General features: G+C 38.4%; 1 protein-coding gene across 1 annotated transcript; it reads left to right on the top strand.

Moving 5' to 3' along the window:
* The first annotated feature begins 2,084 nt into the window (after window positions 1-2,084).
* On the top strand, window positions 2,085-21,477 carry ZNF722 (zinc finger protein 722). Its single transcript, XM_054655592.2, has 4 exons — window positions 2,085-2,256; window positions 9,108-9,234; window positions 9,720-9,815; window positions 18,514-21,477. Exons 1-4 carry the CDS (start codon window positions 2,218-2,220, stop codon window positions 19,404-19,406), a joined length of 1,155 nt encoding a protein of 384 aa, XP_054511567.1. The 5' UTR covers window positions 2,085-2,217; the 3' UTR covers window positions 19,407-21,477.
* Window positions 21,478-27,695: the final 6,218 nt, after the last annotated feature.

The following is a 27,695-nucleotide window of genomic DNA, read 5'->3' on the forward strand; positions in this document are numbered from 1 at the left end:
ACAGTTATTTCTTGATTATATTCTAACCAAGGAGTGGATTATTCATGAGTTTTACAAGAAAGGGATGGCAATTTCCAGAACTGAGTTTTCTCCTTTTTAGACCATGTAAGGTCACTTTCTGATGTTGCCGTGGCATTCGTTAACTGTCATGGTGCTGGTGGGAATGTCTTTCACATGCTAATGCATTATAATTCGCGTGTAACGATCCGTGAGTACAATCAAAGGTCCCTTTTGTTCACGACTGGTTTTGGTGGATTTTTGTGGCTTCTTTACTGCAAACTGTTTTATCAGCAAGGTCTTTGTGAACTGTATCTTATGCTAATCTATTTATCCTGTGACTTAGAATGCCTGACCGCATGGAAAAGCAGTCCTGTAGGTGTCAGCCCTGTTTTACCCAGAACCTATTCCAGATGCAGTTGCTCTGGTTCTAACGCCTCTGACATGGCCACAGAGTGCTGGAATGTGGCTGGTCTGAACTGCAATGTGCTGGAAAGGTAAAATGCAAGGGTACATTCAAAGATTAAGCTTCAAAAACATATATGCTTTGTTAACCATTATACACTAATCAGATATTAAAATAACAATATTTTGGATATATTGGACTGATTAAATTGTTACGATCAATTCCACCTGTTATTCCACCTGTTTCTTTCTTTTTTATTTTGAGACAGAGTCGCTCTGTTGCCAGGCTGGAGTGCTGTGGCGGGATCTCAGCTCCCTGCAACCTCTGCCTCCGGGGTTCAAGCGATTCTCCTACATCAGCCTCCAGAGTAGTTGGGATTGCAAGTGCCTGTCACCACACCCAGCTAATTTTTCTATTATTGGTAGAGCCGGGGTTTCGCCATGTCAGCTAGGCTGGTCTCGAACTCCTGACCTCAGGTGTTTCGCCATCTCGGCCTCTCAAAGTGCTGAGATTACAAGTGTGAGCCACTGTGCCTGACACCTTTTTCTTTTTACTTTTTAACATTTGGCTACTAGCACATTCAAAATTTACATGTGGCTCATATTTTACTGCAAAGTATTGCCTCCTTTTTGAAATCTCAGGCTGCCTGAATGTATTAGTCCATTTTCACACTGCTATAAACAAATACCTCAGACTGCGTACTTTTTTTTAAAGTGGTTTAATTGAATCATAATTCTACATGGCTGAGGAATCCTCAGGAAACTTAAAATCATGACCATGACAGAAGGTGAAGGGAAAGCAAGGCACATCTCACGTGGTGGAAAAAGAGAAAGAAATTGGGGCTGAGGGGGGACGTGCCACATTTTTAAACTATCAGGTATCTTAAGAGCTCCCTTACTATCACAAGAACACATGAGGATAATCCACCCCAGTGATCCTGTCACCTCCCACCCGGTCCCTGCCCTGACACGTGGGAATTACAATTCTTTTTCTTTGATAGGGAGTCTCACTCTGTCGTCCAGGCTGGAGGGCATTGGTGCCATCTCGGTTCACTGCAACCTCCGCCTCCTGGGTTGAAGCAATTCTCCTGCCTCAGCCTCCCGAGTAGCTGGCACTATAGGCGCGCGCCACCACTCCTGGCTAATTTTTGTATTTTTACTAGAGGAGGGGTTTCACCATATTGCCAGGCTGGTCTTGAACTCCTGACCTCGTGATCCGCCTGTCTCGGCCTCCCAAAGTGCTGGGATTACAGGCGTGAGCCACCGCGCATGGACGGGAATTACAATTTGAGATGAGATTTGGGTGGAGCCACAGAGTCAAACTATATCATATGCTGTGCAAAGGATCCACAGCAAGGAAGGTCACAACATCCAAATTTTAAAAATAATTGTCATTATATTCTTTCAATTTATGAGTAACTATATTATATATCATTTATAAATGCATATGACGTTATACACAAGGTTAAATGCAAATATCCTCCGGTGTTGGCCTGGCTGAGATCAGGGAAGAAGCCCTGCCTGTAAAGGCTGCAGCCCAGCCTGTTATTTTTGCTTCCTTCAGCCCAGTGATCAAATATTGTGTCATTCAGGCATGAAGGGTGGGGCCTGAAACTTTATCCAATCAGGGGCCGTGGACTAGAAACTGGCCAATCAGGCGTGCAGCTGGAGAGACCAGGACGCTTCCGTAAGTTTGCGGGTCCTTGTGTGCTTCTCTGCGTCCCGAGCTCCAGTTCTTTTCTTCAGGGCTCTGCGTTCTCTGCTCCTAGAGGCCAAGCCTCTGTGGCCTTGTGTCCTGCAGGTATTCGCAGATTTATGGCTGAAAGACCGGGATCCCCTGGAAGCCGAGAAATGGTGAGTGCTGGGTCTGTCATCGTGAGAGGGGCGGGAGACGGTTGGAACCGGCTGAAAGTGGCTGTAGCAGGACCCAAACTTCCTCGCAGTCAGCTCCGGAGTCTGAGGACCCAAATCCTCCTTGTCCCAGCTCGGCTTTTAGTCCCCTCGAACCGTAAGATGCTGCCTGGGCCAGCGGCTGGGACCCTGGGAGTTCTGTCTTTTTCCTCTGCAGTGGCTTTGCCCTGGACTGGAGGCCTCTCTGGGCAGCTCTGCACTCCCAGCGCCTCATCTCACCCAGATTGTACAGGGATGGGAAAGTCATCAGGGGAGAATCCAGACTCAGGGTGCAGGATTCATAAGTGGTAAGAGCTGTGGTCCCTGGGGTCCCTAGTTCACCATTTTTCCTTTTAGAGGTGTATGGGAGTCACTGTGAAAATATTAGAGAACTTGATCAAAGTGTGATTCAAGAGTCATAGAGCGCCCAGCTATGATTTGTGGGTTGTGATCCATGGGAGAGACTTGAAGGAAATTCTGTTATAAGTTGCGTGATGAAGGAAACCAAATTCAGTAATTGGTTTGGTACAGTTATGTAGTTTCCTTATTTGTAAGATCCAGGTGAAAATGCCTTGGTTATGTCATCAGAGATTAGTTGCCAGTCTGTGGTTGACTAGGCCTGAATTTTTTTCTTCAAGATAATAATTTACAAGAAATGTATTTATTTATTTATTTATTTTTTGAGAGGGAGTCTCGCTCTGTCACCCAGGCTGGAGTGCAATGGCGCGATCTCGGCTCACTGCAACCTCCCCCTCTCGGTTTCAAGCGATTCTCCCACCTCAGGCTCCCAAGTAGCTGGGATTACAGGAGCCCGCCACGACCAGGCTAATTTTTGTATTTTTAGTAGAGACGGGGTTTCACCATGTTGGCCAGGGTGCTCTCGAACCCCTGACCTGAAGTGATCCGCCCATCTTGGCCTCCCAAAGCATTTGCATTACAGGCGTGAGCCACCTCACCCGACCTTAAGAGATACATTTGAGTTAGATTTTTTTTTTAAGTGAGAACCGAAAAAAATCAATCCACCTCAGCCTAATTACCTACTGTTTAAATATTTTTACACTGCAAAGGAAACTGCTTTTCCCTTACTTTGTGTGTGTGTGTGTGTGTGTGTGTGTGTGTGACAGAGTTTCGCTCTTATTACCCAGGCTGGAGTGCAGTGGCGTGATCTTGGCTCACTGCAACCTCCCCCTCCCATGTTCATGCGATTCTCCTGCCTCAGCCTCCCGAGTAGCTGGGATTACAGGCATGCGTCACCACCCCAGCTAATTTTGTATTTTTAATAGAGATGGGGTTTCTCCATGTTGGTCAGGCTGGTCTTGAACTCCCGACCTCAGGTGATCCACCCACCTGGGCTTCCCAAAGTGCTGGGATTACAGGCGTGAGCCACCATGCCCGGCCTTTTTTTTTTTTTTTTTTTTTTTTGAGAGGGAGTCTCGCTCTGTCCTTCAGGCTGGAGTGCAGTGGTGCGATATTAGCTCACTGCAACCTCTGCCTTTCAGGTTCAAGTGATTCTCCTGCCTCAGCCTCCCAAGTAGCTGGGATTACAGGTACCCACCACCACACCTAGCTGACATTTTTATTTTTAGTAGAGACACAGTTTTGCCATGTTGGCCAGGCTGGTCTCAAACTCCTGGACTCAAGTGATCAGCCTGCCTCAGCCTCCCAAAGTGCTGGGATTACAGGAATAAGTTATCACACCCAGCCTGCATTTTTCAACTGTGTCTTTTTTTTGGGGGGGGGGGGCGGGAGCAGGACGGAGTCTCACTCTCCGCCCAGGCTGGAGTGCATTGGTGTGATCTCACCTCATTACAACCTCCGTGTCCCGGGTTCAAGTGATTGTCCTGCCTCAGTCTCCAGAGTAGCTGGAATTACAGTTCCCACCACCACATCCAACTAATTTTTTATTTTTAGTAGAGTCTGGATTTGACCATGTTGGACAGGTTGGTCTTGAACTTTTGGCCTCAGGTGATCTGCCTGCCTCAGCCTCCCAACGTTCTGGGGTTACAGGCATGAGCCACTGTGCGCAGCCGAATTTTTTTTCTTTTACCTTTTATTTTAGGTTCAGGAGTACATGTGCAGGTTTGTTGTATAGGTAAGATCATATCATGAAGTTTTTGTGTACAGATTATTTTATCACTCAGGTAGTAAGCATAGTATCCAACAGATTTGTTTTCTGATTTTCGTCATCCTCCGACCCTCCACCCTGAACTGGGCCTCAGTATCTGTTGTTCTCTTATCTGTGTCCACGTGTTCTCATTATTTTGCTCCCACTTATAAGTGACAACATATAGTATTTGATTTTCTGTTCCTGCACTAGTTTTCTGAAAATAGCAGTCTCCAGCTCCATTGACGTTGCTGCAAAGGACATGATGTTGTTCTTCCTTATAGCTGCATCATATTTCATGGTGTTTACGTAACACATTTTCTTTATCCACTCTACCACTGAAGACATATAGGTTTATTTCTGGTTCTTGCTATTGTGAATCGTGCTATAATAAACATACATGTGCATGTGTCTTCATGGTAGAATAACTTACATTCATTGGGTATATTCCCAATTGTGGGATTCGGAATGGTAATTCTGTTTTCAGGTTTTTGAAAAAATGCCAAACTGCTTTTCTCAATGTTTAAACAAATTTATACTCTCACTTGCAATGTATAAGCATTCAGTTTCTCCACAACCTCACAAGCATCTGGTTTTTTGTTTGTTTATTTGTTTGACTTTTTAGTCTAATTGTTTTTATTTGAATTATTTCTTTTTTCTCCATTAGTCTAGTGTTTTATCTATCTTAGTCATTTTTACATAGAATCAACTTCTGGTTTCGTTGAAATATATATATATATATTTTTTAAGATGGAGTCTTACTCTATTGCCCAGGCTGGAGTGCAATGGCAAAATCTCGGCTCACTGCAACCTCTGCCCTCCAGTTTCAAGAGATTCTCCTGCCTCAGCCTCTCGAGTAGGTGGGATTATGGGCATGTGCTGTACGCCCAGCTAATTTTTGTATTTTTAGTAGAGATGGGGATTCACCATGTTGGCCACGCTGGTCTCGAACTCCTGACCTTGTGATCTGCCTGCCTTGGCCTCCCAAAGTGCTGGGATTACAGGAGTGAGCCACAGCACCCAGCTCCTTGTACTATTTATGTCTCGACGTTCTTCATTTCAGCTCTGATTTTGGTTATTTTTTGTCTTTTGTGAGCTTTGAAGTTGGTTTGCTCTTACTTTTTTTTTTTTTTTTTTTTGAGACGGAGTCTCGCTCTGTCACCCAGACTGGAGTGCAGTGGCGCGATCTCGGCTCACTGCAAGCTCCGCCTCCCGGGTTCACGCCATTCTCCTGCCTCAGCCTCCCGAGTAGCTGGGACTACAGGCGCCCGCTACCACGCCCGGCTAATTTTTTGTATTTTTAGTAGAGACGGGGTTTCACCGTGTTAGCCAGGATGGTCTCGATCTGACCTCGTGATCCGCCCGCCTCGGCCTCCCTGCTCTTACTTTTGAAATTATTTTAATTGTAACAATAGATTTTTAAATTGAGATCTGTCTAACTTTTTGATGTGGATGTTTAGTGACATACATTTTATTCTTAACACTGCCTTAGCTGTAACCCAGAGATTCTAGTATGTTGTATTTTGGCTCTAACTAGTTTCAAAAAATTTTTTGTGTCTGCCTTAATTTCATTATTTACAAAATAGCCATTTCGAAGCTGATTATTCAATTTTTATGTAATTGTATAATTTCATATGTTTTTTGTGGTATTGAATTATTATTCTATACGTTTTCTTTTTAAAAGTAATGATAGAGAAACATAAGAAGAAATAAAAATGCTGTGCTCTTAATCTAAATACTAAAAATTATTCAACACTTAGTAGCAACTCCCAGAGTGCTATGAAAATTAAATCACATTATGTGTTATTCCCAGCACAGTGTTCTGTGACATGCTCCAGAGCACATAGTACCTGCTTAATAAACATTTTTTTAGTACATGCATACACATTTCCCAAGAGCAGACTTACTCAGATATTGCTGTCTTCTGTTGTCCCTGTAAACTTAAAAAAGCCAACAAAAAATATTTCAGCATTTGATTGGTTGTCTTTATTTGTACCAGATGTATTTGTTTTGTGACAAATGTGGTGGGTGTAAGGGACTCTGCTGTGCCTGCTTTCTCTCGCTAATGCTAATAATGTGTCTGGGAAAGCACAATCAGCATTTACAGGGGACTTGTTGAAAAAGCCCATTCCTGGAACTTTTTGGATCCTGCAGAATCACATTGCGAAAAGCAGGGCCAAGATTACCAAGTGATTTATAAACTTGAGGGGTTCAAGATACATTCAGGAGAGTTTAGTTCAACCTTTGCATCAAAGGAAGGCTGCACTGCCTGCCCTGTTTCAGTTTGGTAGGAAGAGGTCAGTGCGGTACATGCTCCCATTACTGTAAAGAACATTGCTGGTGTCTGATAAGGGAGGGCAGGGAAAAAGAAACTTATATTTTATTAGTTATGGAGAAGCTCATTCTCTCATTGCTCTTAAATCTTTTCAGTTATAAACAACAAAAATGGGTGAATGTTTTCTGCAAGTCTCGGTCTTTCTGCCGTGGGTGTGTGTGGTGGTAGCAGGTGAATAGGTTGTGCTTTAAAGGCATATTCTCAAGATGCAGGTTTGATATGTCCAGAGCATCTTATCTGAAAATACATTCCAGAGAAAGAGGAGGAAAAGAAAAAAATCACTTTTTCTTGGTGAACATGTCTCAGATCAAGCACAGTGTCCACTCTGCCTTTTGGAATGCCATCTGTTTGGAACTTGCAAATTTTTACTTCTGTACTTGTACTGTTGATCCCTAATGAGTTTGTTTCAACTATTTTTTGTTATTTTTATGATAGTCAAGGCGTTCTGAAAAAAAATATTTTTTCTATATGCCATGGTGTTCTATACATACTTTTCATCTTGGGTTCTTGTATACCATGCAGAATTCTCACTACAAATTTATGACCTGCAATATTTAAAATGCTGTTGAACATGAGAAGGTGTAAATACTCAAGATTTCTATTGGGGAAACACAGTTGTCTTTGGATATTAGTGAAAAGTGAAACATGTCCTGTTGAGTTTTCATCTGTGTGCTCTATTAGTTCCATGCAGGACAGGATTTAGAAAATGCTCATTTATACAGAATGGCGTGTATTACCCAGAAAGTTCTGAAAAAGCTATAAGGAGATACTTGCTCTCCAGGGTGCTAAAGAAAGACTACTTAAAATTACTATTAAAAATTACAGAACAGGGAAGTTATCTGCACCTTCGACTTTGCATAAAACTGATGGTTTCTTTATAATTAAATTTAGGCCGGGCACAGTGTCTCAGGCTTGTAATCCCGGCACTTTGGGAGGCCAAGGCAGGCGGATCATGTGAGGTCAGGAGTTCGAGGCCAGACTGGCCAACATGGTGAAACCCCGTCTCTACGGAAAAAAAAAAAAATACAAAAATTAGCCAGGTGTGGTGCACACACCTGTAATCCCAGCTACTCAGGAGGATGAGGCAGGAGAATTGCTTGAACTCAGGAGGTGGAGGTTGCAGTGAGACGAGATTGCACCACTGCACTCCAGCCTGGGTGACAGAGCGAGACTCTGTCTCTTAAAAAAAAAAAAAAAAATATATATATATATATATATAATTAAATTTGGATTACCATTTACTTTTCTGAGAGGTGAGAAATACCACAGCAGTGATGTTGTGTCCTGTGTGCATCAGCACATAATACAAATGTGTCCTAATAAAGGTGATAACAATTTTATTCACTTGGTTCACGATGTCTCTGACATTTTTTCCACTATAGAGTTAATTATTATTCTCTTAATTATTAAGTACATTTAGGAGATTTACTAGCTGAAGTGCATAAACCATCACATTTAATCTGGAATCTGTCCTTTCTTTTTAGATGACTTTTGCATATATTTGTCTTTTAAAAATGAAGGCTCTTATCTTTATTTACAGGTGAGAGAAACTGGGAAAAACTCAGACTCTGCCACTTACTGGATGTTTGACAAAATATTCTTACTAGGCTAGAAACATTGGTGAGCTTGCTAAAAATTCAGAAATTCAGGCTTTATCCCAAATCTCCTGAAACAAAATCTGCACAAGATGTTTAGTTTATTGCACATATTAAGACTTGAGAGGTACCTTCCAAGTCATCATGACTGTTCTATCTGAGAAATAACACAACTTATTCTGTATGATGTAAATATAGCCCTTAAAAATAGACATGTCCCACACTTTGGGAGGCCGAGGTGGGTGGATCACCTGAGGTCAGGAATTCAAGACCTGCCTGGCCAACACGGAGAAACCCCATCTCTACTAAAAATACAAAAATCAGCCAGGCGTGGTGGCTCACGCCTGTAGTCTCAGCTACTTGGGAGGCTGAGGCAGGAGAATCGATTGAACCCGGGAGGTGGAGGTTGCACTGAGCCAAGATCATGCCACTCCCATTCCAGCTTGGGCAACAGAGCGAAACTCGGTCTCAAAAAAAAGAAGAAAAGAAAAATAGAAAAAAAAAGACATGTCCATGTTGATGCCCTTAATTTTATAATTTATCATCCAGAAAAGTATCAAATCTACAGTGGTATTGTGGATCTTATGCTATTCTCTTTTCTTAGAGTTAGAGAATACTTCAGTGTTAAAAATTATCTTATCGAATAATTTTAGTCAGTCTTGTGAGAACCACTTCATTTTACTCTCTTTTTTAACTTGAGTCAAATACAAATCTCTGCCTATGGCCACATGGTAACTGTGTGTTCATGAGGGTTTTTTGTTTTTGTTTTTGTTTTTTTCAGAGACTGTTGACATTCAGAGACATAGCTATAGAATTCTCTCTGGAGGAGTGGCAATGCCTGGATTGTGCTCAGCAGAATTTATATAGAGATGTGATGTTAGAGAACTACAGAAACCTGGTCTCCCTGGGTGAGGAAAACTTCAATACACAATTCCTAATATATTGCCTTTCTCTCTTTTCTAAGATGATTTTGGTAATTTCTGCTTTGCATGAATAATTTTTAGCTCTCCAATTTTAAGAAAATCTTGGGGATTCACTGGTGTAGAACAGATTCTTCACGATGTTTTATCTTGACCTGAACTTTTCCCTTTCCTGAGCTTATGTATCTTTTGCTCTAGGTTAGTTGCAATTCCAAAAATGTCGTGGCATAAAATAGCGTTTCCCATGCCTTAGAATTCAGTTGCCACCACCAATGTTTGATTCAGTAGTACTGAGTAGTGAAAATAAGGACTTACAAATTTAAAATATTTTCTAAATATGTAGAAAGGTCTGTTATGAATCAACTTTAATTTTCTAGAATTTTCTATTAAATCCTCTTTACTAACCATAATACTAGTTTGGTAATTAAAGAATTCAGCAAGATTTATGTTACTTTTTTTTCTTAATAAAACAGGTATTGCTGACTCTAAGCCAGACTTGATTACCTGTCTGGAGCAAAATAAAGAGGCTTGGAATATAAAGAGAAATGAGATGGTAGCCAAACACCCAGGTAGGTGAGAGCGAATGAAGCAGATGACACAGATGAGAGATACACAAATCAACAAGGCAGCCAGTCCTTGAAATGTGGTCTGGGGAGCTGTGCTTTGATGGAAAGAGTTTCTGAGAGGCTCGAGTCATTTTTTTTCTTTTGCTCTCACATAGGGACACCTTCTGCCCCGTGCTGTTAAATTCTCTAAGGATTCTACTTCCACTTCAATAATCTTTCTTCAAGTTCACAGTGTGAGCCAGAGTTTTCTTTATGGCTTATCAGGGACTGCACAAACTGACTGCTTTGCCATAGCTTTTGGGGACACACTAATATTTGCATATTTTTGAGAAACTCTACGTTAAACTGTTTATAAATTTTTTTTTGCATCATGTCTAAAATGTGTGAGAATAGTAATTTCTGTTTCATTGGTGGTTGTCCATTTTTCTACACAGGCCATTCTGTTTTTATTACTATAGCCTTGAAATATAAAGTTTTTTTACAAATTTTTTTCATTTTTAAATTTTTATATATGTATGTATTTATTTATTTATTTAGAGGCTGGGTTATGATACTTGCTGTGGGGGGGATATGCAAGCAGGATATTTCTTTTGTCTTCATTTTACTGTGTTGTATATTTTAGAATATAGTTTCATAAATGGTATTGCTGTATTACATGATAATTTCATTTTTAATTATTTGAAGAACATTTATGATATTTTTATGATGGCTGCATCTTTTTTCTCAACAACTTACATAGGGTTCAATTTCTTTACATCATCAACATAGTTGGTGTTTTTGAAAAAATTTATAGTGGCCATTCTAACTGATGTAAGGTAATTTTGTTTTGTATTGTGATTTTGTTTTGCGTTTTTCTATAAATTATTAATTTTGTGCAACCTTTCAAGTGCTTCTTCCCATTTGTGTGTGTGTGTGTGTGTGTATATATATACATATATATATATACATATATATATACACATATATATATTTATACTTTAAGTTCTAGGGTGCTTGTGCACAGCGTGCAGGTTTGTTACATATGTATACATGTGCCATGTTGGTTTGCTGCACCCATTAACTCGTCATTTACATTAGGTATTTCTCCTAATGCTATCCCTCCCCCATCCCCCCACTCCACGACAGGCCCTGGTGTGTGATGTTCCCCGCCCTGTGTCCAAGTGTTGTCACTGTTCAATTCCCACCTGTGAGTGAGAACATGCGGTGTTTGGTTTTCTGTCCTTGTGATAGTTTGCTCAGAATGATGGTTTCCAGCTTCATCCGTGTCCATACAAAGCACATGAACTCATCCTTTTTTATGGCTGCATAGTATTCCATGGTGTATATGTGCCACATTTTCTTAATCCAGTCTATTCTTTATGGAAATTTGGCTTGGTTCCAAGTCTTTACTATTGTTGAGTAGTGCTGCAATAAACATACATGTGCATGTGTCTTTATAGTAGCATGATTTATAATCCTTTGGGTATATACCCAGTAATGGGATCACTGGATTAAATGGTATTTCTAGTTCTAGATCCTTGAGGAATCGCCACACTGTCTTCCACAATGGTTGAACTAGTTTACAGTCCCACCAACAGTGTAAAAGTGTTCCTATTTCTCCACATCCTCTCCAGCAGCTGTTGTTTCCTGACTTATTAATGATTACCATTCTAACTGGTGTGAGATGGTATCTCATTGTGGTTTTGATTTGCATTTCTCTGATGACCAGGGATGATGAGCATTTTTTCACATGTCTGTTGGCTGCATAAATGTCTTCTTTTGAGAAGTGTCTGTTCATATCCTTTGCCCAGTTTTTGATGGGGTTGTTTGATTTTTTCTTGCAAATTTGTTTAAGTTCTTTGTAGATTCCAGATATTAGCCCTTTGTCAGATGGGTAGATTGCAAAAATTTTCTCCCATTCTGTAGGTTGTCTGTTCACTCTGATGGTAGTTTCCTTTGCTGTGCAGAAGCTCTTTAGTTTAATTAGATCCCATTTGTCCATTTTGGCTTTTGTTGCTATTGCTTTTGGTGTTTTAGTCATGAAGTCCTTGCCCATGCCTATGTCCTGTATGGTATTGCCTAGGTTTTCTTCTAGGGTTTTTATGGTTTTAGATCTAACATTTGAGTCTTTAATCAATCTTGAATTAATTTTTGTATAAGGTATAAGGAAGGAATCCAGTTTCAGCTTTCTACATATGGCTAGCCAGTTTTCCCAGCACCATTTATTAAATAGGGAATCCTTTCCCCATTTCTTGTTTTTGTCAGGTTTTTCAAAGATCAGATGGTTGTAGATATGTGGCGTTATTTCTGAGGGCTCTGTTCTGTTCCATTGGTCTATATCTCTGTTTTGGTACCAGTACCATGCTGTTTGGGTTACTGTAGCCTTGTAGTATAGTTTGAAGTCAGGTAGTGTGATGCCTCCAGCTTTGTTCTTTTGGCTTAGTATTGTCTTGGCAATGTGGGCTCTTTTTTGGTTCCGTATGAACTTTAAAGTAGTTTTTTCCAATTCTGCGAAGAAAGTCATTGGTAGCTTGATGGGGATGGCATTGAATCTATAAATTACCTTGGGCAGCATGGCCATTTTCACAATATTCATTCTTCCTATCCATGAGCATGGAATGTTCTTCCATTTGTTTGTGTCCTCTTTTATTTCATTGAGCAGTGGTTTGAAGTTCTCCTTAAAGAGGTCCTTCACATCCCTTGTAAGTTGGATTCCTAGTTATTTTATTCTGTTTGTAGCAATTGTGAATGGAAGTTCACTCATGATTTGGCTCTCTGTTTGTCTGTTATTGGTGTATAGGAATGCTTGTGATTTTTGCACATTGGTTTTGTATCTTGAGACTTTGCTGAAGTTGCTTATCAGCTTAAGGAGATTTTGGACTGAGACAATGGGGTTTTGTAAATATACAATCATGTCATCTGCAGCCAGGGACAATTTGACTTCTTCTTTTCCTAATTGAATACCCTTTATTTATTTTTCTTGCCTGATTGCCCTGGCCAGAACTTCCAATACTATGTTGAATAGGAGTGGTGAGAGGGCATCCCTGTATTGTGCCAGTTTTCAAAGGGGATGCTGCCAGTTTTTGCCCGTTCAGTATGATACTTTCTGTGGATTTGTCATAAATAGCTCTTATTATTTTGAGATACGTTCTGTCAATACCTAGTTTATTGAGAGTTTTTAGCATGAATGGCTGTTGAATTTTGTCAAAGGCCTTTTCTGCATCTATTGAGATAATCATATGGTTTTGTCTTTGGTTCTGTTTATGCAATGCATTATGTTTATTGATTTGCGTATGTTGAACCAGCCTTGCATCCCAGAGATGAAGCTGACTTGATCGTGGTGGATAAGCTTTTTGATGTGCTGCTGGATTCGGTTTGCCAGTATTTTATTGAGGATTTTTGCATCGATGTTCATCAGGGATATTGGTCTAAAATTCTCTTTTTTTGTTGTGTCTCTGCCAGGCTTTGGTATCAGGATGATGTTGGCCTCATAAAATGAGTTAGGGAGGATTCCCTCTTTTTCTATTGATTGGAATAGTTTAAGAAGTAATGGTACCAGCTCCTCTTTATACCTCTGGTAGAATTCGGCTGTGAATCCATCTGGTCCTGGACTTTTTTTGGTTGGTAGGCTATTAATTATTGCCTCAATTTCAGAGCCTGTTATTGGCCTATTCAGGGATTCAACTTCTTCCTGTTTTAGTCTTGGGAGGGTGTATGTGTCCAGGAATTTATCCATTTCTTCTAGATTTTCTAGTTTATTTGTGTAGAGGTGGTTATAGTATTCTCTGATGGTAGTTTGTATTTCTGTGGGATCGGTGGTGGTATCCCCTTTATCATTTTTTATTGTGTCTATTTGATTCTTCTCTCTTTTCTTCTTTATTAGTCTTGCTAGTGGTCTATCAATTTTGGTGATCTGTTCAAAAAACCAGCTCCTGGATTCATTGATTTTTTGAAGAGTTTTTTGTGTCTCTATCTCCTTCAGTTCTGCTTTGATCTTAGCTGTTTCTTGCCTTCTGCTAGCTTTTGAATTTGTCTTCTCTTGCTTCTCTAGTTCTTTTAATTGTGATGTTAGGGTGTTGATTTTAGATATTTCCTGCTTTCTCTTGTGGGCATTTAGTGGTATAAATTTCCCTCTACACACTGCTTTAAATGTGTCCCAGAGATTCTGGTATGTTGTGTCTTTGTTCTCATTGGTTTCAAAGAACATCTTTATTTCTGCCTTCATTTCGTTATGTACCCAGTAGTCATTCAGGAGCAGGTTGTTCAGTTTCCATGTAGTTGAGCAGTTTTGAGTGAGTTTCTTAATCCTGAGTTCTAATTTGATTGCAATGTGGTCTGAGAGACAGTTTGTTGTGATTTCTGTTCTTTTACATTTGCTGAGGAGTGCTTTACTTCTAACTATGTGGTGAATTTTTGTAATAAGTGTGATGTGGTACTGAGAAGAATGTATATTCTGTTGCTTTTGTGTGGAGAGTTCTGTAGATGTCTATTAGGTCTGCTTGGTGCAGAGCTGTGTTCAAGTCCTGGATATCCTTGTTAACCTTCTGTCTTGTTGATCTGTCTAATATTGACAGTGGGTGTTAAAGTCTCCCAATATTATTGTGTGAGTCTAAGTCTCTTTGTAGGTCTCTAAGGACTTGCTTTATGAATCTGGGTGCTCCTGTATTGGGTGCATGTATATTTAGGATAGTTAGCTCTTCTTGTTGCATTGATCCCTTTACCATTATGTAATGGCCTTCTTTGTCTCTTTTGATCTTTGTTGGTTTAAAGTCTATTTTATCAGAGACTAGGATTGCAACCCCTGCTTTTTTTTGCTTTCCATTTTTTTGGTGAGGATGGATCTTCCTCCATCCTTTTATTTTGAACCTATGGATGTCTCTGCATGTGAGACAGGTCTCCTGAATACAGCACACTGATGGGTCTTGACTCTTTATCCAATTTGCCAGTGTGTGTCTTTTAATTGGGGCATTTGGCTTATTTACATTTAAGGTTAATATTGTTAGGTGTGAATTTGATCCCATCATTATGATGTTAGCTGGTTATTTTGCCTGTTAGTTGATGCAGTTTCTTCCTAGCATCGATGATCTTTATAATTTGACATGTTTTTGCAGTGGCTGGTACCGGTTGTTCCTTTCCATGTTTAGTGCTTCCTTCAGGAGCTCTTGTAAGGCAGACCTGGTGGTGACAAAATCTCTCAGCATTTGCTTGTCTGTAAAGTATTTTATTTCTCCTTCATTTATGAAGCTTAGTTTGGCTGGATATGAGATTCTGGGTTGAAAATTCTTTTCTTTAAGAATGTTGAATAGTGGCCCCCACTCTCTTCTGGCTCATAGAGTTTCTGCTGAGAGATCCGCTGTTAGTCTGATTGGTTTCCCTTTGTGGGTAACCCGGCCTTTCTCTCTGGCTGCCCTTAACATTTTTTCCTTCATTTCAACTTTGGTGAATCTGACAATTATGTGTCTTGGTGTTGCTCTTCTCAAGGAGTATCTTTGTGACGTTCTCTGTATTTCCTGAATTTGAATGTTGGCCTGCCTTGCTAGGTTGGGGAAGTTCTCCTGGATAATATCCTACAGAGTATTTTCCAGCTTGCTTCCAATCTCCCTGTCACTTTCAGGTACACCAATCAAACATAGATTAGGTCTTTTCACATAGTCCCATATTTCTTGGAGGCTTTGTTCATTTCTTTTTACTCTTTTCTCTAAACTTCTCTTCTCACTTCATTTCATTAATTTGATCTTCAATCACTGATACCCTTTCTTTCACTTGATTGAATTGGCTACTGAAGCTTGTGCATGCATCACATAGTTCTAGTGCCATGGTTTTCAGCTCCATCCGGTTATTTAAGGTCTTCTCTACACTGTTTATTCTAGTTAGCCATTCATCTAATCTTTTTTCAAGGTTTTTAGCTTCCTTGCAATGGATTCGAACATCCTCCTTTAGCTCAGAGAAGTTTGTTATTACTGATCTTCTGAAGCCTACTTCTGTCAACTCGTCAAAGTCATTCTCCGTCCAGCTTTGTTCTGTTGCTGGCAAGAAGCTGTGATCCTTTGGAGGAGAAGAGGCACTCTGATTTTTAAAATTTTCAGCTTTTCTGCTCTGGTTCCTCCCCATCTTTGTGGTTTTATCTACCTTTGGTCTTTGATGATGGTGACCTACAGATGGGGTTTTGGTGTGGTTGTCCTTTTTGTTGATGTGGATGCTATTCCTTTCTGTTTGTTAGTTTTCCTTCCAACAGTCAAGTCCCTCAGCTGCAGGACAAGTGATCCTTCCACCTTGGCCTCCCAAAGTGCTGAGATTACACCTGTGAGCCACGGCACCTGGCTGATCTTTTGAAATTTACTAAGACTTATGTGTTCTAACAGAATGTGCCAGGTGCAAATAAGAATATTGTGTATCCACTTGCTTTTGACTGGATAGTTCTGTACATGTCTGTTTAGCCTATTTGGTTTGTGATATGGTGTAGATGCCCTCCAAATCCCATATTGAAATGTAATCTCCAGTGTTGGATGTGGGGCCTAATGAGAGCTGTTTGCATCGTGGAGACAAATCCCTCATGAATGACTTGGCACAATCCCCTTGGTAATCATAGAGTTCTCACTCTCTTAATTCACATGAGAGCTGGTTGCTTAAAGGAACTTGGTTCCTCCACCTCACACTCACATCATCTTTCACCATGTGACATGTTTGGTTCTTTTTTGCCTTCCACTGTAATTGTAAGCTTCCTCATATCCTCACCAGAAGCAGATGCTGGCATATACTTCTTTTACAGTCTACTGAACTGTGAACCAAAGAAATCTTTTTCTTTATAAATTACCCAGTCTCAGGTTATTTTCTGTAGCATTGCAAAATGAATTCATACACAATATAATGTTATTCAGGCTTTCTGTTTTTATTTAAATTTTTTATTCATTATTGAAAGTGAGGTCTTAGTGTTTATAATTTTATGTTGCTATTTTATTTCTTGCTTCATTTTTGTCAATATTTGCTTTATATATTTTGAAGCCGTGATGTTATATATGCCTATACATATAGATAGACATAATAGTTATAGATTCCTAGTAAATGGACTCATTTTACCATTATATAATATCAATCTTTGTCTCATGCTAGTAATTGACTCATTTTCTTTTGTGTGTCTATAAAGATTTTTTTCTTTATGCTACATTAGAGATTTTATAAAACCTGTTAATGTTACAACAGTACATTTTAAACTGGTAAAAAAAAAATGACTTCAGTTGCATAGAAAAATTTGTCCGCATTATATCTACCCTATACTTCTTATTGATGTTGCTAATTGTATCTTTTTATGTTTTATGATTATTTTTATGCTTATATCTTTCAAATTTTAAAGAATAACTAAAAATGTTTTCGGCACCATCACAATAATGCCACGGAATTTTTTTTTATATATGCATGTTTTTCAGAAAGTTATGTATTTTCATATGATTATATATTTTTTGTCATATTATTTTACGTGGAAAGACCTCTTTTCAGCATTTTATTTAGGGTATATGCAGTGCTTATATGCTTTTCCAGCATTTGTTTATTCTGGAAGATCTTTATTGTTTTCTTTATTTTGTAGTACATTTTTGCTGATTACATTATTCTCACAATGAAGATTCTTTTTCAGCCTTTGACCATTTAACACAGTTCTTTTCTGACCTGCAAGGTTTCTGTTGACAAATTCACTGGTTGTCTCGGAGGACTAGGCTTATAAATAATACCTCACTTTTATCTTGCAGCTCCCAAGATTATCTTCTGGTTTGTGACTTTTGAAACTTTGCTTAAATATGTGTTATGGATCTTTTTGTGTATATCCTAGTTTGTTTGTTTAGCTTCTTCATTTTTTACATTACTTTTTTCATACTTTAAAATTATTTCACTTATTCTTTTTTACTTCCACAATTGTTTATTTTTATTATTCCAAGCCTTTTGTTGACATTCTCATTTATCTGATGTCTGGTTTTCCATTTTTCTCATTGAGCAAAATACGGATTATCTTAAATTTTAAAAATTAATATATACATCCTTATTTTTATAGTTGCTTTTTGAAAATTTTGATTTTTTTTATTGGACCTTGTTGCCCAAATATTTTGTATACATTATAATCTTTGGTTGAGATTTAGACATTAACATAAAACTACCTTTCACAATCTTTATAATGCAGCTCTTTTCTAGCATAGCCTGAAACCAATTGTATTGGGTAGAGATTCTGGGAGTCTTGCAAACATGTTCTCAGGATGTGTCTTGTCTGCAATTTTGTATTTATTTTTCAGTTAAAAGACTTCTTCATATTTCTTATTACTGGTCAATAACTACTTTCTACACCTATTTTCTGTCCATGGTACTGCAGTCTTTCTGCTGTTGTAACATTCACTTTTGATCACAGAAGACTTAAAGCTGTCATTAAAGACACCATGTTCTTCTACTGGGGATGAGGAAGGGCTGTGTTGGGCAAATGTAGCAGACTTTTCTTTTCTTTCTATATGGCTTTTGACATTGTGCTCACATGGGGCACACACTTACTCTATAAATTTCCAACAAAGGTATTTTGATCACTATGATTTTGTTAGGTTTATACATCTATGAAGGAATTATGGCCTGTGGTAATTTGATATGCCATTTTGCTAGTGTGCCTTGTATAATTTTATATATTCGATTTGTAAAATATATTTATCTGAGTCTAGTAAGTGGAGTAACTTGTGATTTTTATGTCTTTCAGTTACGTGTTCTCATTTCACCCAAGACCTTCATCCAGAGCAGGGCATAAAACATTCACTCCAAAAAGTAATACCAAGAACATATGGAAAATGTGGACATGAGAATTTACAATTTAAAAAATGCCGTAAAAGTGTGAGTGAGTGTGAGGTGCACAAAGGAGGTTATAATGAAGTTAAGCAATGTTTGTCAAATACCCAAAACAAAATATTTCAGACTCATAAGTGTGTCATAGTCTTTGGTAAATTTTCAAATTGCAATAGACATGAAACAAGATATACTGGAAAGAAACATTTCAAATGTAAAAAATATGGCAAATCGTTTTGCATGCCTTCACACCTAAATCAACATCAGATAATTCATACTAAGGAGAAGTCCTACAAATGTGAAGAATGCGGCAAATCCTTTAAACGCTCCTCAAACTGTACTACACATAAAAGAATTCATACTGGAGAGAAACCCTACAGATGTGAGGAATGTGGCAAAGCCTTTAGGTGGCCCTCAAACCTTACTAGACATAAGAGAATTCATACTGGAGAGAAACCCTACACATGTGAAGAATGTGGCCAAGCTTTTAGGCGCTCCTCAACACTTACTAACCACAAGAGAATTCATACTGGAGAGAGACCCTACAAATGTGAAGAATGTGGCAAAGCCTTTAGCATATCCTCAACCCTCAAGGACCACAAGAGAATTCATACTGGAGAGAAACCCTACACATGTGAAGAATGTGGCAGAGCCTTTAACTGCTCCTCAACCCTTAAGACACATAAGAGAATTCATACTGGAGAGAAACCCTACAAATGTGAAGAATGTGACAAAGCTTTTAAGAGGCATTCAAGTCTTGCTAAACATAAGATAATTCATACTGGAGAGAAACCCTACAAATGTAAATAATGTGGCAAATTCCAGCCCTCAGGCCTTATAATACATACAATAATTTATGCTGGAAAAAAACACTGCAAGTGTAGAGAATATGGACAAACCTTTAACAAGTTCCAAACCTTAATAGAAAATAAGAGAATCCATATTGGACAAAAATTTTATAAATGTAAAAAAATGTAACAAAGCCTTTGACCAACCCTCAAACCTTAATGAACCCAAGAGAATTTATTTTAAAAAAAAATATTTTTTTGAGATGGTATCTCCCTTTGTCACCCAGGCCGCAGTGCAGTGGCACAAACTCAGCTCACTGTAACCTCTGCCTTCCAGGTTCAAGTGATTCTCCTCCCTCAGCCTCCTGAGTAGCTGGGATTATAGGCATGTGCCACCACACTGGCTGATTTTTGCATTTTTAGTAGAGATGGAGTTTCACCATGTTGGCTAGGCTGGTCTCGAACTCCTGACCTCAGGTGATCCACCTGCCTCAGCCTCCCAAAACCTAAGAGAATTTATATTAGAGATACCCTAGAAAGGTTAAAAAAAAAAAAGTGAAAAAACCTTTAAGCACATCTCAGGCCTTACACAATATCTGTTAATTCATTCTAGAGAGAAATCCTACAAAAGCAAAGAATGTGGTAACGCTTTTAACTAGTCTAGAACCCTTATTATACATAAGAGATGTAATACTTAAGAGAAACCCTACAATAAGGAATATGGCAATGTCTTTAAAAAGTCCTCAAACCTGAATAAATGTAAGATAATTGATACTGGAGAGAACCCCTGAAACTGTAGAAAAAAATGTGGCAAAGCCTTTAACTGGTTTCCATCCTTATTAATTAAAAAAATTTTATACTGGAGAGAAACTCTACAGCATAAAAATGTGACAGAGCATTTAACCATACCTCAAACTTTTCTAAAAAAGGGAAATCATACTGGTGAGAAACTAGAAATGTGTTAAATGTGGCAAGGCCTTTAAATGGTAGTCACACGTTATGGTAGGTAAGATAATGTATACTGAAGAAAACTACAAATATGAAATGAAGAATGTGGCAAAACTTTTAATAAATTCTCACACCTTATGCCACAGGAAAGCATTTATACTAGAGAAAAATTGTAGAAATACAAAGAATGTGAAAAGCCATTACTATCAGCTCACATTTTACTCAATATCAGAAAGTTTATAGTTAATAATAGCATTATAGGTTGGGCGTGTTGGCTCACCCTTGAAATTCCAGCACTTTGGGAGGCCAAGGTCAGTGGATCATGAGATCAGGAGTTCAAGACCAGCCTGGCCAACATGGTGAAAGCCCATCTCTACTAAAAATACAAAAATTAGCCAGGCGTGGTGGCGTATGCCTGTAATCCCAGCTACTTGGGAGGCTGAGGCAGGCGAATTGCTTGAACCTGAGAGGTGGAGGTTGCAGTGAGCCAACACAGAGCTGCTACACTGCAGCCTGGGTGACAGAGCAAGACTCCATCTCAAAAAAACAAAAAAAGCATTATAAATGTGATTACTGTAAAAACACCTTTCGGAAAATATAGGCCTTTAAAGTAAAGACTATTTATTCTGAAGACAAACATACAAACATAAAGAGGATTGTTATACCTTTACTGGCATTACAGATGTTATTGTATGCATTTTATGTTAAAGGAAAACCCTGAAGCAGATGCTCAAACTTTGTGGAACATCAGAGAATTTATATTTGAGAGAAAGCCTAAACATGTAATGAATGTGAAAAAACATTTGTTCAAAAACTACAGCTTAGAAGACACCAGTTTATACTAAATATTTTTGTAGATCCAATATATGGGGAAAATATATTTGATGAAAAAGTAAGTTTATATAAACATTTGAGGATTCACAGTAGAAAGAATGAAGGCACTGAAACTTCAGACATTACACTAAATCAGAGTGTTGAATGTAAAAGAGATCCAAAGATAACAGTATATACATTTCAAAGAAGTAGTTTCTTTGGAGATTTATAATTACATTTGAGGTATGCTTCATTTTCTGCAAAAAAAAATTTAGATTTTCTGAAAAGCAAATAATATTGTAACTCAAGTCTCAGATTACTTAATGTTGATTCTTCCCATTGTTTGTGAAAGTATTTGATCAATTGTTGCATCAGAGATATAAGAGATTGTTTATCAATTGTACCTTTATGTAATAAAATGCAATAAATTTAACTTAATTTTTCATTAAATAAAGTTGTTTTTAATGCGTTAAAACTATTGTGCTTTGAACAATGTGTTAATTTGCCATCAACATTAATGTGTCTCATCTTACTTAAAGTTCTAAGTAAATGATGGTAACAATATACTATTTGTTAATGTAGGGGAATGACATCTCTAGTAATCTCTTTTTTGCCAGTGTTTTTTGTTTGTTTTTTTTGAGATGGAGTCTTGCTCTGTTGCCCAGGCTGGAGTGCAGTGGCACGATCTCAGCTCACTGCAACCTCCACCTCCTGGGTCCAAGCGATTCTCCTGCCTCAGCCTGCCAAGTAGCTGGGACTACAGGCATGTGCCACCACACCAGGCTAATTTTTGTATTTTTAGTAGAGATGGGGTTTCACCACGTTGACCAGGCTGGTCTTGAACTCCTGACCTCAGGTGATCCACCTGCCTCGGTGCTGCAAAATGCTGGGATTACAGGTGTGAGCCACCACACCTGGCCCTCCAGTGGCTTTAAACTGCAAAAAAGTTGAAGAATTTTGTTCTCATAGGTGAAATTTGTATTCTTTTTTACCTTATTTACATTTAAAAAAATTTTTTATGGGTAGTTTGCATACACAAAATGGCATATATGAGGTATTTTAACACAGGCATACATTATTTAATTATCACAGCAGGGTATATGAAGTATTCATTACCTCAAGCACGTATTTATACTTTGTATTACAAACATTCCCATTATATAGTTTTAGTCATTTCAATATGTGCAATTGAATTATTAACCACAGGGTCAATTTATGATCATAAAAATTATATGAGTATAATTAATATCCATACATTTCTGAGTCTTGATTAAATATTTTTTAAAATTTGTTTTATATATTTTTTGTACGTGTGGCCTCTCTGCTGACAAACAAAAACAGGCTTTTAGTTTTTATTTACATAGAGTTACATATACAAATGTATTACTCTAAAGATGTACCAGCCGGGTGCAGTGGCTCATGCCTGTAATCTCAGCACTTTGGGAGGCCGAAGTGGTCAGATAATTTGAGGTCAGAGTTCAAGACCAGCCTGGCCAACATGGTGAAACCCCATCTCTACTAAAAATACAAAAAATTAGCTGGGTGTGGTGATGCGTTTCTGTATTCCCAGCTACTAGGGAGGCTGAGGCAGGAGAATTGCTTGAACCTGGGAAGCAGAGGTTGCAGTGAGCGAAGATGGCACCACTGCACTCCACCCTGGGTGACAGAGCGAGACACCATTTAAAAAAAAAAAAAAGATGTACCTTAAGTATAAAAAAGTTATATAGCAAGTGAGTGTGTTTGTGTGTGACTTTGTATGCATTTTCAGAACAGAGGAACAATATTGAAACAAGTTTATTTTAATAAGGTGGGTAATTAACAAGAAACCTGGAAACCTTAGAGATTCTCAAAATCTATATTCTGTGGCTTATATTGAATTCGTTACTGTAAAATCTTATCCCACCCAAATCTTATTTCAAATTGTAATCCCCATGTGTCAAGGGAGGGACTTGGTGGGAGGTGATTGGAACATGGGGGTAATTTTCCCCCATGCTGTTCTCATGATAGTGAGTTCTGAAAGATCTAATGGTTTTATAAGTGGTGGTTTTTCCTGCTTTCCCTCCTGCTGCCTAGTGAAGAAGGTGCTTGTTTTCCTTTGCCTTCCACCATAATTGTAGGTTTCCTGAGACCTCCACAGCCATGCAGAATTGTGAGTAAATTAAACCTCCTTTCTGAATAAATTACCCATTCTCTGGTAGTGTCTTTATAGTAGTGTGAAAACAGACTAATACAGAAAATTAATACTGGGAGTTTGGGGCACTGCTATAAAGATAATTGAAAATGTGGAAGTGACTTTGGAAATGGGTAATAGGCAGAGGTTGAAACAGTTTAGAGAGCTCAGAAAAACCCAGAAAGATGTGGGAACGTTTGGAACTTCCTGGAGACTTGTTGAATGCTTTTGACCAAAATGCTAATAGTGATATGGATGATAAAGTCCAGGCTGAGGTGGTCTCAGATGGAGATGAGAAACTTATGTTTAAAATGGAAGCAGAACATAAAAGTTTGGGAAATTTGAAGCCTGACCATGAAGTAGAAAATAAAACCCAATTTTTTGAAAAGAAATTGAAGCCACTGCAGAAATTTGCCGCAGTAAAGAGGAACTGAATGTTAATACACAAAACAATGGGGAAAATGTCTTCAGATCTTGTCAAAGATCTGAGGCAGGTCCTTCCATCACAGGCCAGGAGCCCTAGGAGGCAACAATGGTTTCATGGTTGAGGCCCAGGGCCCCACTGCTCTATGAAGTCTTGGGACTAGGTGTCCTGCATCCCAGCTGCTCCAGATCCAGCTGTGGCTAAAAGGGGCCAAGGTACAGCTTGGGTTATTTCTTCAGAAAGTGCAATCCTCAAGCCTTGGTGGCTTCCATGTGGTGTTGGGCATGTGAGTGAACATAAGACAAGAGTTGAGCTCTGGGAACCTCTGCCTAGATTTCAGAAGATGCATAAAAATGCCTGGATGTTCAGGCAGAAGTCTTCTATAGGGGCAGAGCCCTCATGGAGAACCTGTAATAGGGCAATGCAGAAGGGAAATGTGGGGTTGGAGCCCTCAGGCAGAGTCCCCACTGAAGCTGCCAACTGGAGTTGTGAGAAGGTCACTATACTCTAGACCCCAGAATGACAGATCCTCCATGAGCTTGTACTGTGTACCTGGAAAAGCCACAGGCACGCAATTCCGGTCCATAAAGGAGTTGCCTAAGGCCATGAGGGCCCACCCCTTGCATCAGCATGGCCCAGAAGTGGGACATGAAGTCAAATGACATCATCCCAGAGCTTTAAGATTTAATTACTGCCCCACTGGAATTCAAGCTTGCATGGGGCCTGTACCTCCTTGGTTCTGGCCAATTTCCTCCATTTGAAAGAGTTTATCTAATTCCTGTACCCCCATTGTATCTTGGAAGTTACTAACTTGCTTTTGATTTACAAGCTCATAGGTAGCAGGGACTTTTCTCAGATTGGACTTTGGAGTTAGACTTTTGGGTTAATGCTAAAATGAGTTAAGACTCCCACATTTAGTGGGAGATTGTTGGGAAAGCATGTTTGGTTTTGAAATATGAAAAGGGCATGAGATTTGGAAGGGGCCAGGGGCGGAATGATACTCATGGTGTTCTTGTGATACTGAGTGAGTTCTCATGAGATTGGATGGTTTTATAAGTGGTCATTTTTCCTGCTCTCCTTCACCTAGAGAAAAATATACCTGCTTCTCCTTCAACTTCTGCCATTATTGTAAGGTTCTTGAGGCCTCCCCAGTCATGCTTATCTGTGAGTCAAATTAACCTCTTTCCTTTTTAATTACCTAGTCTTGGGTGTGTCTTTATAGCACTGTGAGAATGGACTAATAGACACAGTAACTTAATAACAAAGGTATTATTGTCCTCAATTTACAAGGAAAGAAAAAGAGCCAGAGAGAGAAATAATTTGCTCACAATAGCAGAGCCAGTATTAAAACACAAGCAACTTTGACTCCAGAGATAATGCTCTTGAATACAACAATAAAAACCCTTTCAAACAGAAAAGAAGTTACCTTTAACATCCATTCTTAAAAATTTAACAAAAATGAAAATGGATACATTTGTATTGTTATATATGTATATATGTGAATGTATATTATAAATAAGAAATACTTCATATAAGCCAGAAAAAGATGAATACTTATCTTAATGAATAAAATTGAAAAGCAGATGAATTAATTATTATTTGCAGATGATATATGTGTTTACTTAGACAACAAAGGCAACTGAAAGGCTATTTTAGAAATCTATTCAGGTGGAGAGGCAGAATTCTCAGATGACCCTCAGGTTCCCACTTCAGTGCACACCTGCTGTGTATCATTTTCTCCTGAGTGTGAGAAAATGTGTGTGACTGTGGGGACATTATTCATGTAATTAGGTTACAAAGGTATTGGCTTTCTGTTTATCATAAGAGAGATTATCTTTATTACACCAAACTTAATCAGACATGTTTTTAAGAAAAAGAGCACATCATAGAAAAACACCCCTGCTTCCCTGAAATTAATCAAACTTCTAGGTAAGCCAGGTTGTAAGCTGCTTATGGTGGCCACATGGCAAGGGATATATTTGTATATTGTCTCTATTTTTGCCTTCAACATGTTACTTTCAGAAGGAAGAATAGGAGGATCTCATGGCAGAGGAAAAAGAAGAGATCTTATTAATACAAGAAATAATCACTCCTCATCTGGGACAGCTTAAGAAAAACAGAGACCAGAACATGACCACATCAATGGGAAACAAAGGCAACTTGGTTGAAAGGGCTCACTGGCATTAGGAAGCAATGTTTACACAGCCGAAGTAAATGATCAGCCTCTGGGATACCAATAGTCTACCAACAGTCTACCAATAAGGCTGAATTCATTCTCATTCTGATTAAATTAGCATTTCTGCTCCATTCTGTTAACTCAGTTTTACATTCATGACAAAAATACCAGGCAGACCATTGAGTGTCCTCCTAGAATTGAACTTATCCTGAAAAAGCATACCCAATTATTTAATTTCAACATTGGAAAATGTTGAAAAAATAATGAATTTATTAATAATAATAATCTGACTTTCTAATTTTAGAGAATTCTACTATTCTGTAATACAATATTGAACTTTGAACACCTTAACATGAATATTTCTTGAATGCATAAATTGTTATGTAGGTAGTTTCTCTTTTAGATTAATGCAATAAGACTAAAAATTAGAGAAAACATTTGAAATGAAATAAAAGTCATCAGAACCACATCTTTCAATGGCTTGGCACAATTACCATGCTCTTTGAAATGGTCAAGAAGCAAAGGCAAGGTTTTGTCTTTGCCCAATTATTAAGTCCTTGACCTTTTGAAATCTAATATCCTGGCTAAAAAAAGTAGGAGGGACTATTTTTAAGGTGGCTGCCTAGAGTGTGCAATTCAATATGAGAAGAATTTTGATAATTAGGCAAGAAAATGCATACCACATACACACATTACTCTTCTCTGATTTGCTTTAACATTGAAAGACTGGAAATTGCAAATCTCGTCTCTCAATTTAGGGTAAATTAACAAAAGATTCATGTTTCAGTTAAGCAAGTTATTGTATAAAAGTTATAGGTAACAGATGTCATTGGCTGCAAAAAACAACAAAATAGTATGACTACATTCAGTAACTGTCTAGCCATGCAAATGATAGACCAATTAGATTAAGATCCTAACAGGTGCTTGCAGAAAGCATTTACGTGCAATGTTGTGACCCTCCCCCAAACACCTTTTTCTGTCTTCTTACAGAGATACCAATTTTTCCTGAGTATCTCAGGGTGAATACTGGGAACTGAGATGCTCAGTGTTCGGAGTTGATTACTGGAAACATAGGTAACACATTTCTTCTATATTATAAAGAAATTTTATGAATCTTACTCTGCCTCAGAAAGGCTTTTAGTAAAAGATTGCTCATGTATAACACTCTATTTGGATTCATGGACATTTTCAATATTCCATTTAAGTCAGAGACACTGAAATGTCAACCAAATTTCATAAAACATATTTGAATGAGATGATGTTAGCTAAGAATTTTATTTCATCAGTAAATTTAGAGGTACATAAGAAATGTGTGTACTTTGGGCCAAATCACAGTGTTTGCCACATGGGAACAATTCAGACAAGTGCTCTTCATCATTACTCTTAAAGTAGCACTAGCAAAACACCCATTTCCTGGCATTAGCTGGCCTGTTTTTCACTGATGTGAAGTGCAGAAGGCATTGAAACAGTGAAGAAGGATGATATACATGGAATAATTATATGAAGTACAATTGTGAATAAAAAGTAGCATTTGATATTGTACAACTATAGATAAGATGACTAGTATGAGATAAAAATATTTTTCTATTGACAGAATAACTTCATTCACAATATTACTATTTCAAATAATTTTTTTGCTTTTTATCCAATATTACCTGAGCTCCATAGGAATCAACAAAATGCATCTTTATTTTACCACAAGAATTTTATTCATGCATATGCTTAATTTGCTGAAAATATGTGAGCCTCCCATGAAAGATTTATACTTTTATTGTGTCAT

Source organism: Pan troglodytes, chromosome 6 (assembly GCF_028858775.2).
Source record: "Pan troglodytes isolate AG18354 chromosome 6, NHGRI_mPanTro3-v2.0_pri, whole genome shotgun sequence".
Classification (NCBI taxonomy): domain Eukaryota; kingdom Metazoa; phylum Chordata; class Mammalia; order Primates; family Hominidae; genus Pan; species Pan troglodytes.

Coding starts and splice junctions, on each gene's coding strand:
- ZNF722 (XM_054655592.2), top strand. CDS start 2,218: ATGGCTGAAAGACCGGGATCCCCTGGAAGCCGAGAAATG. Junction 2,257..9,107: donor CCCCTGGAAGCCGAGAAATG/GTGAGTGCTGGG, acceptor TGTTTTTTTCAG/AGACTGTTGACATTCAGAGA. Junction 9,816..18,513: donor GATGGTAGCCAAACACCCAG/GTAGGTGAGAGC, acceptor TATGTCTTTCAG/TTACGTGTTCTCATTTCACC.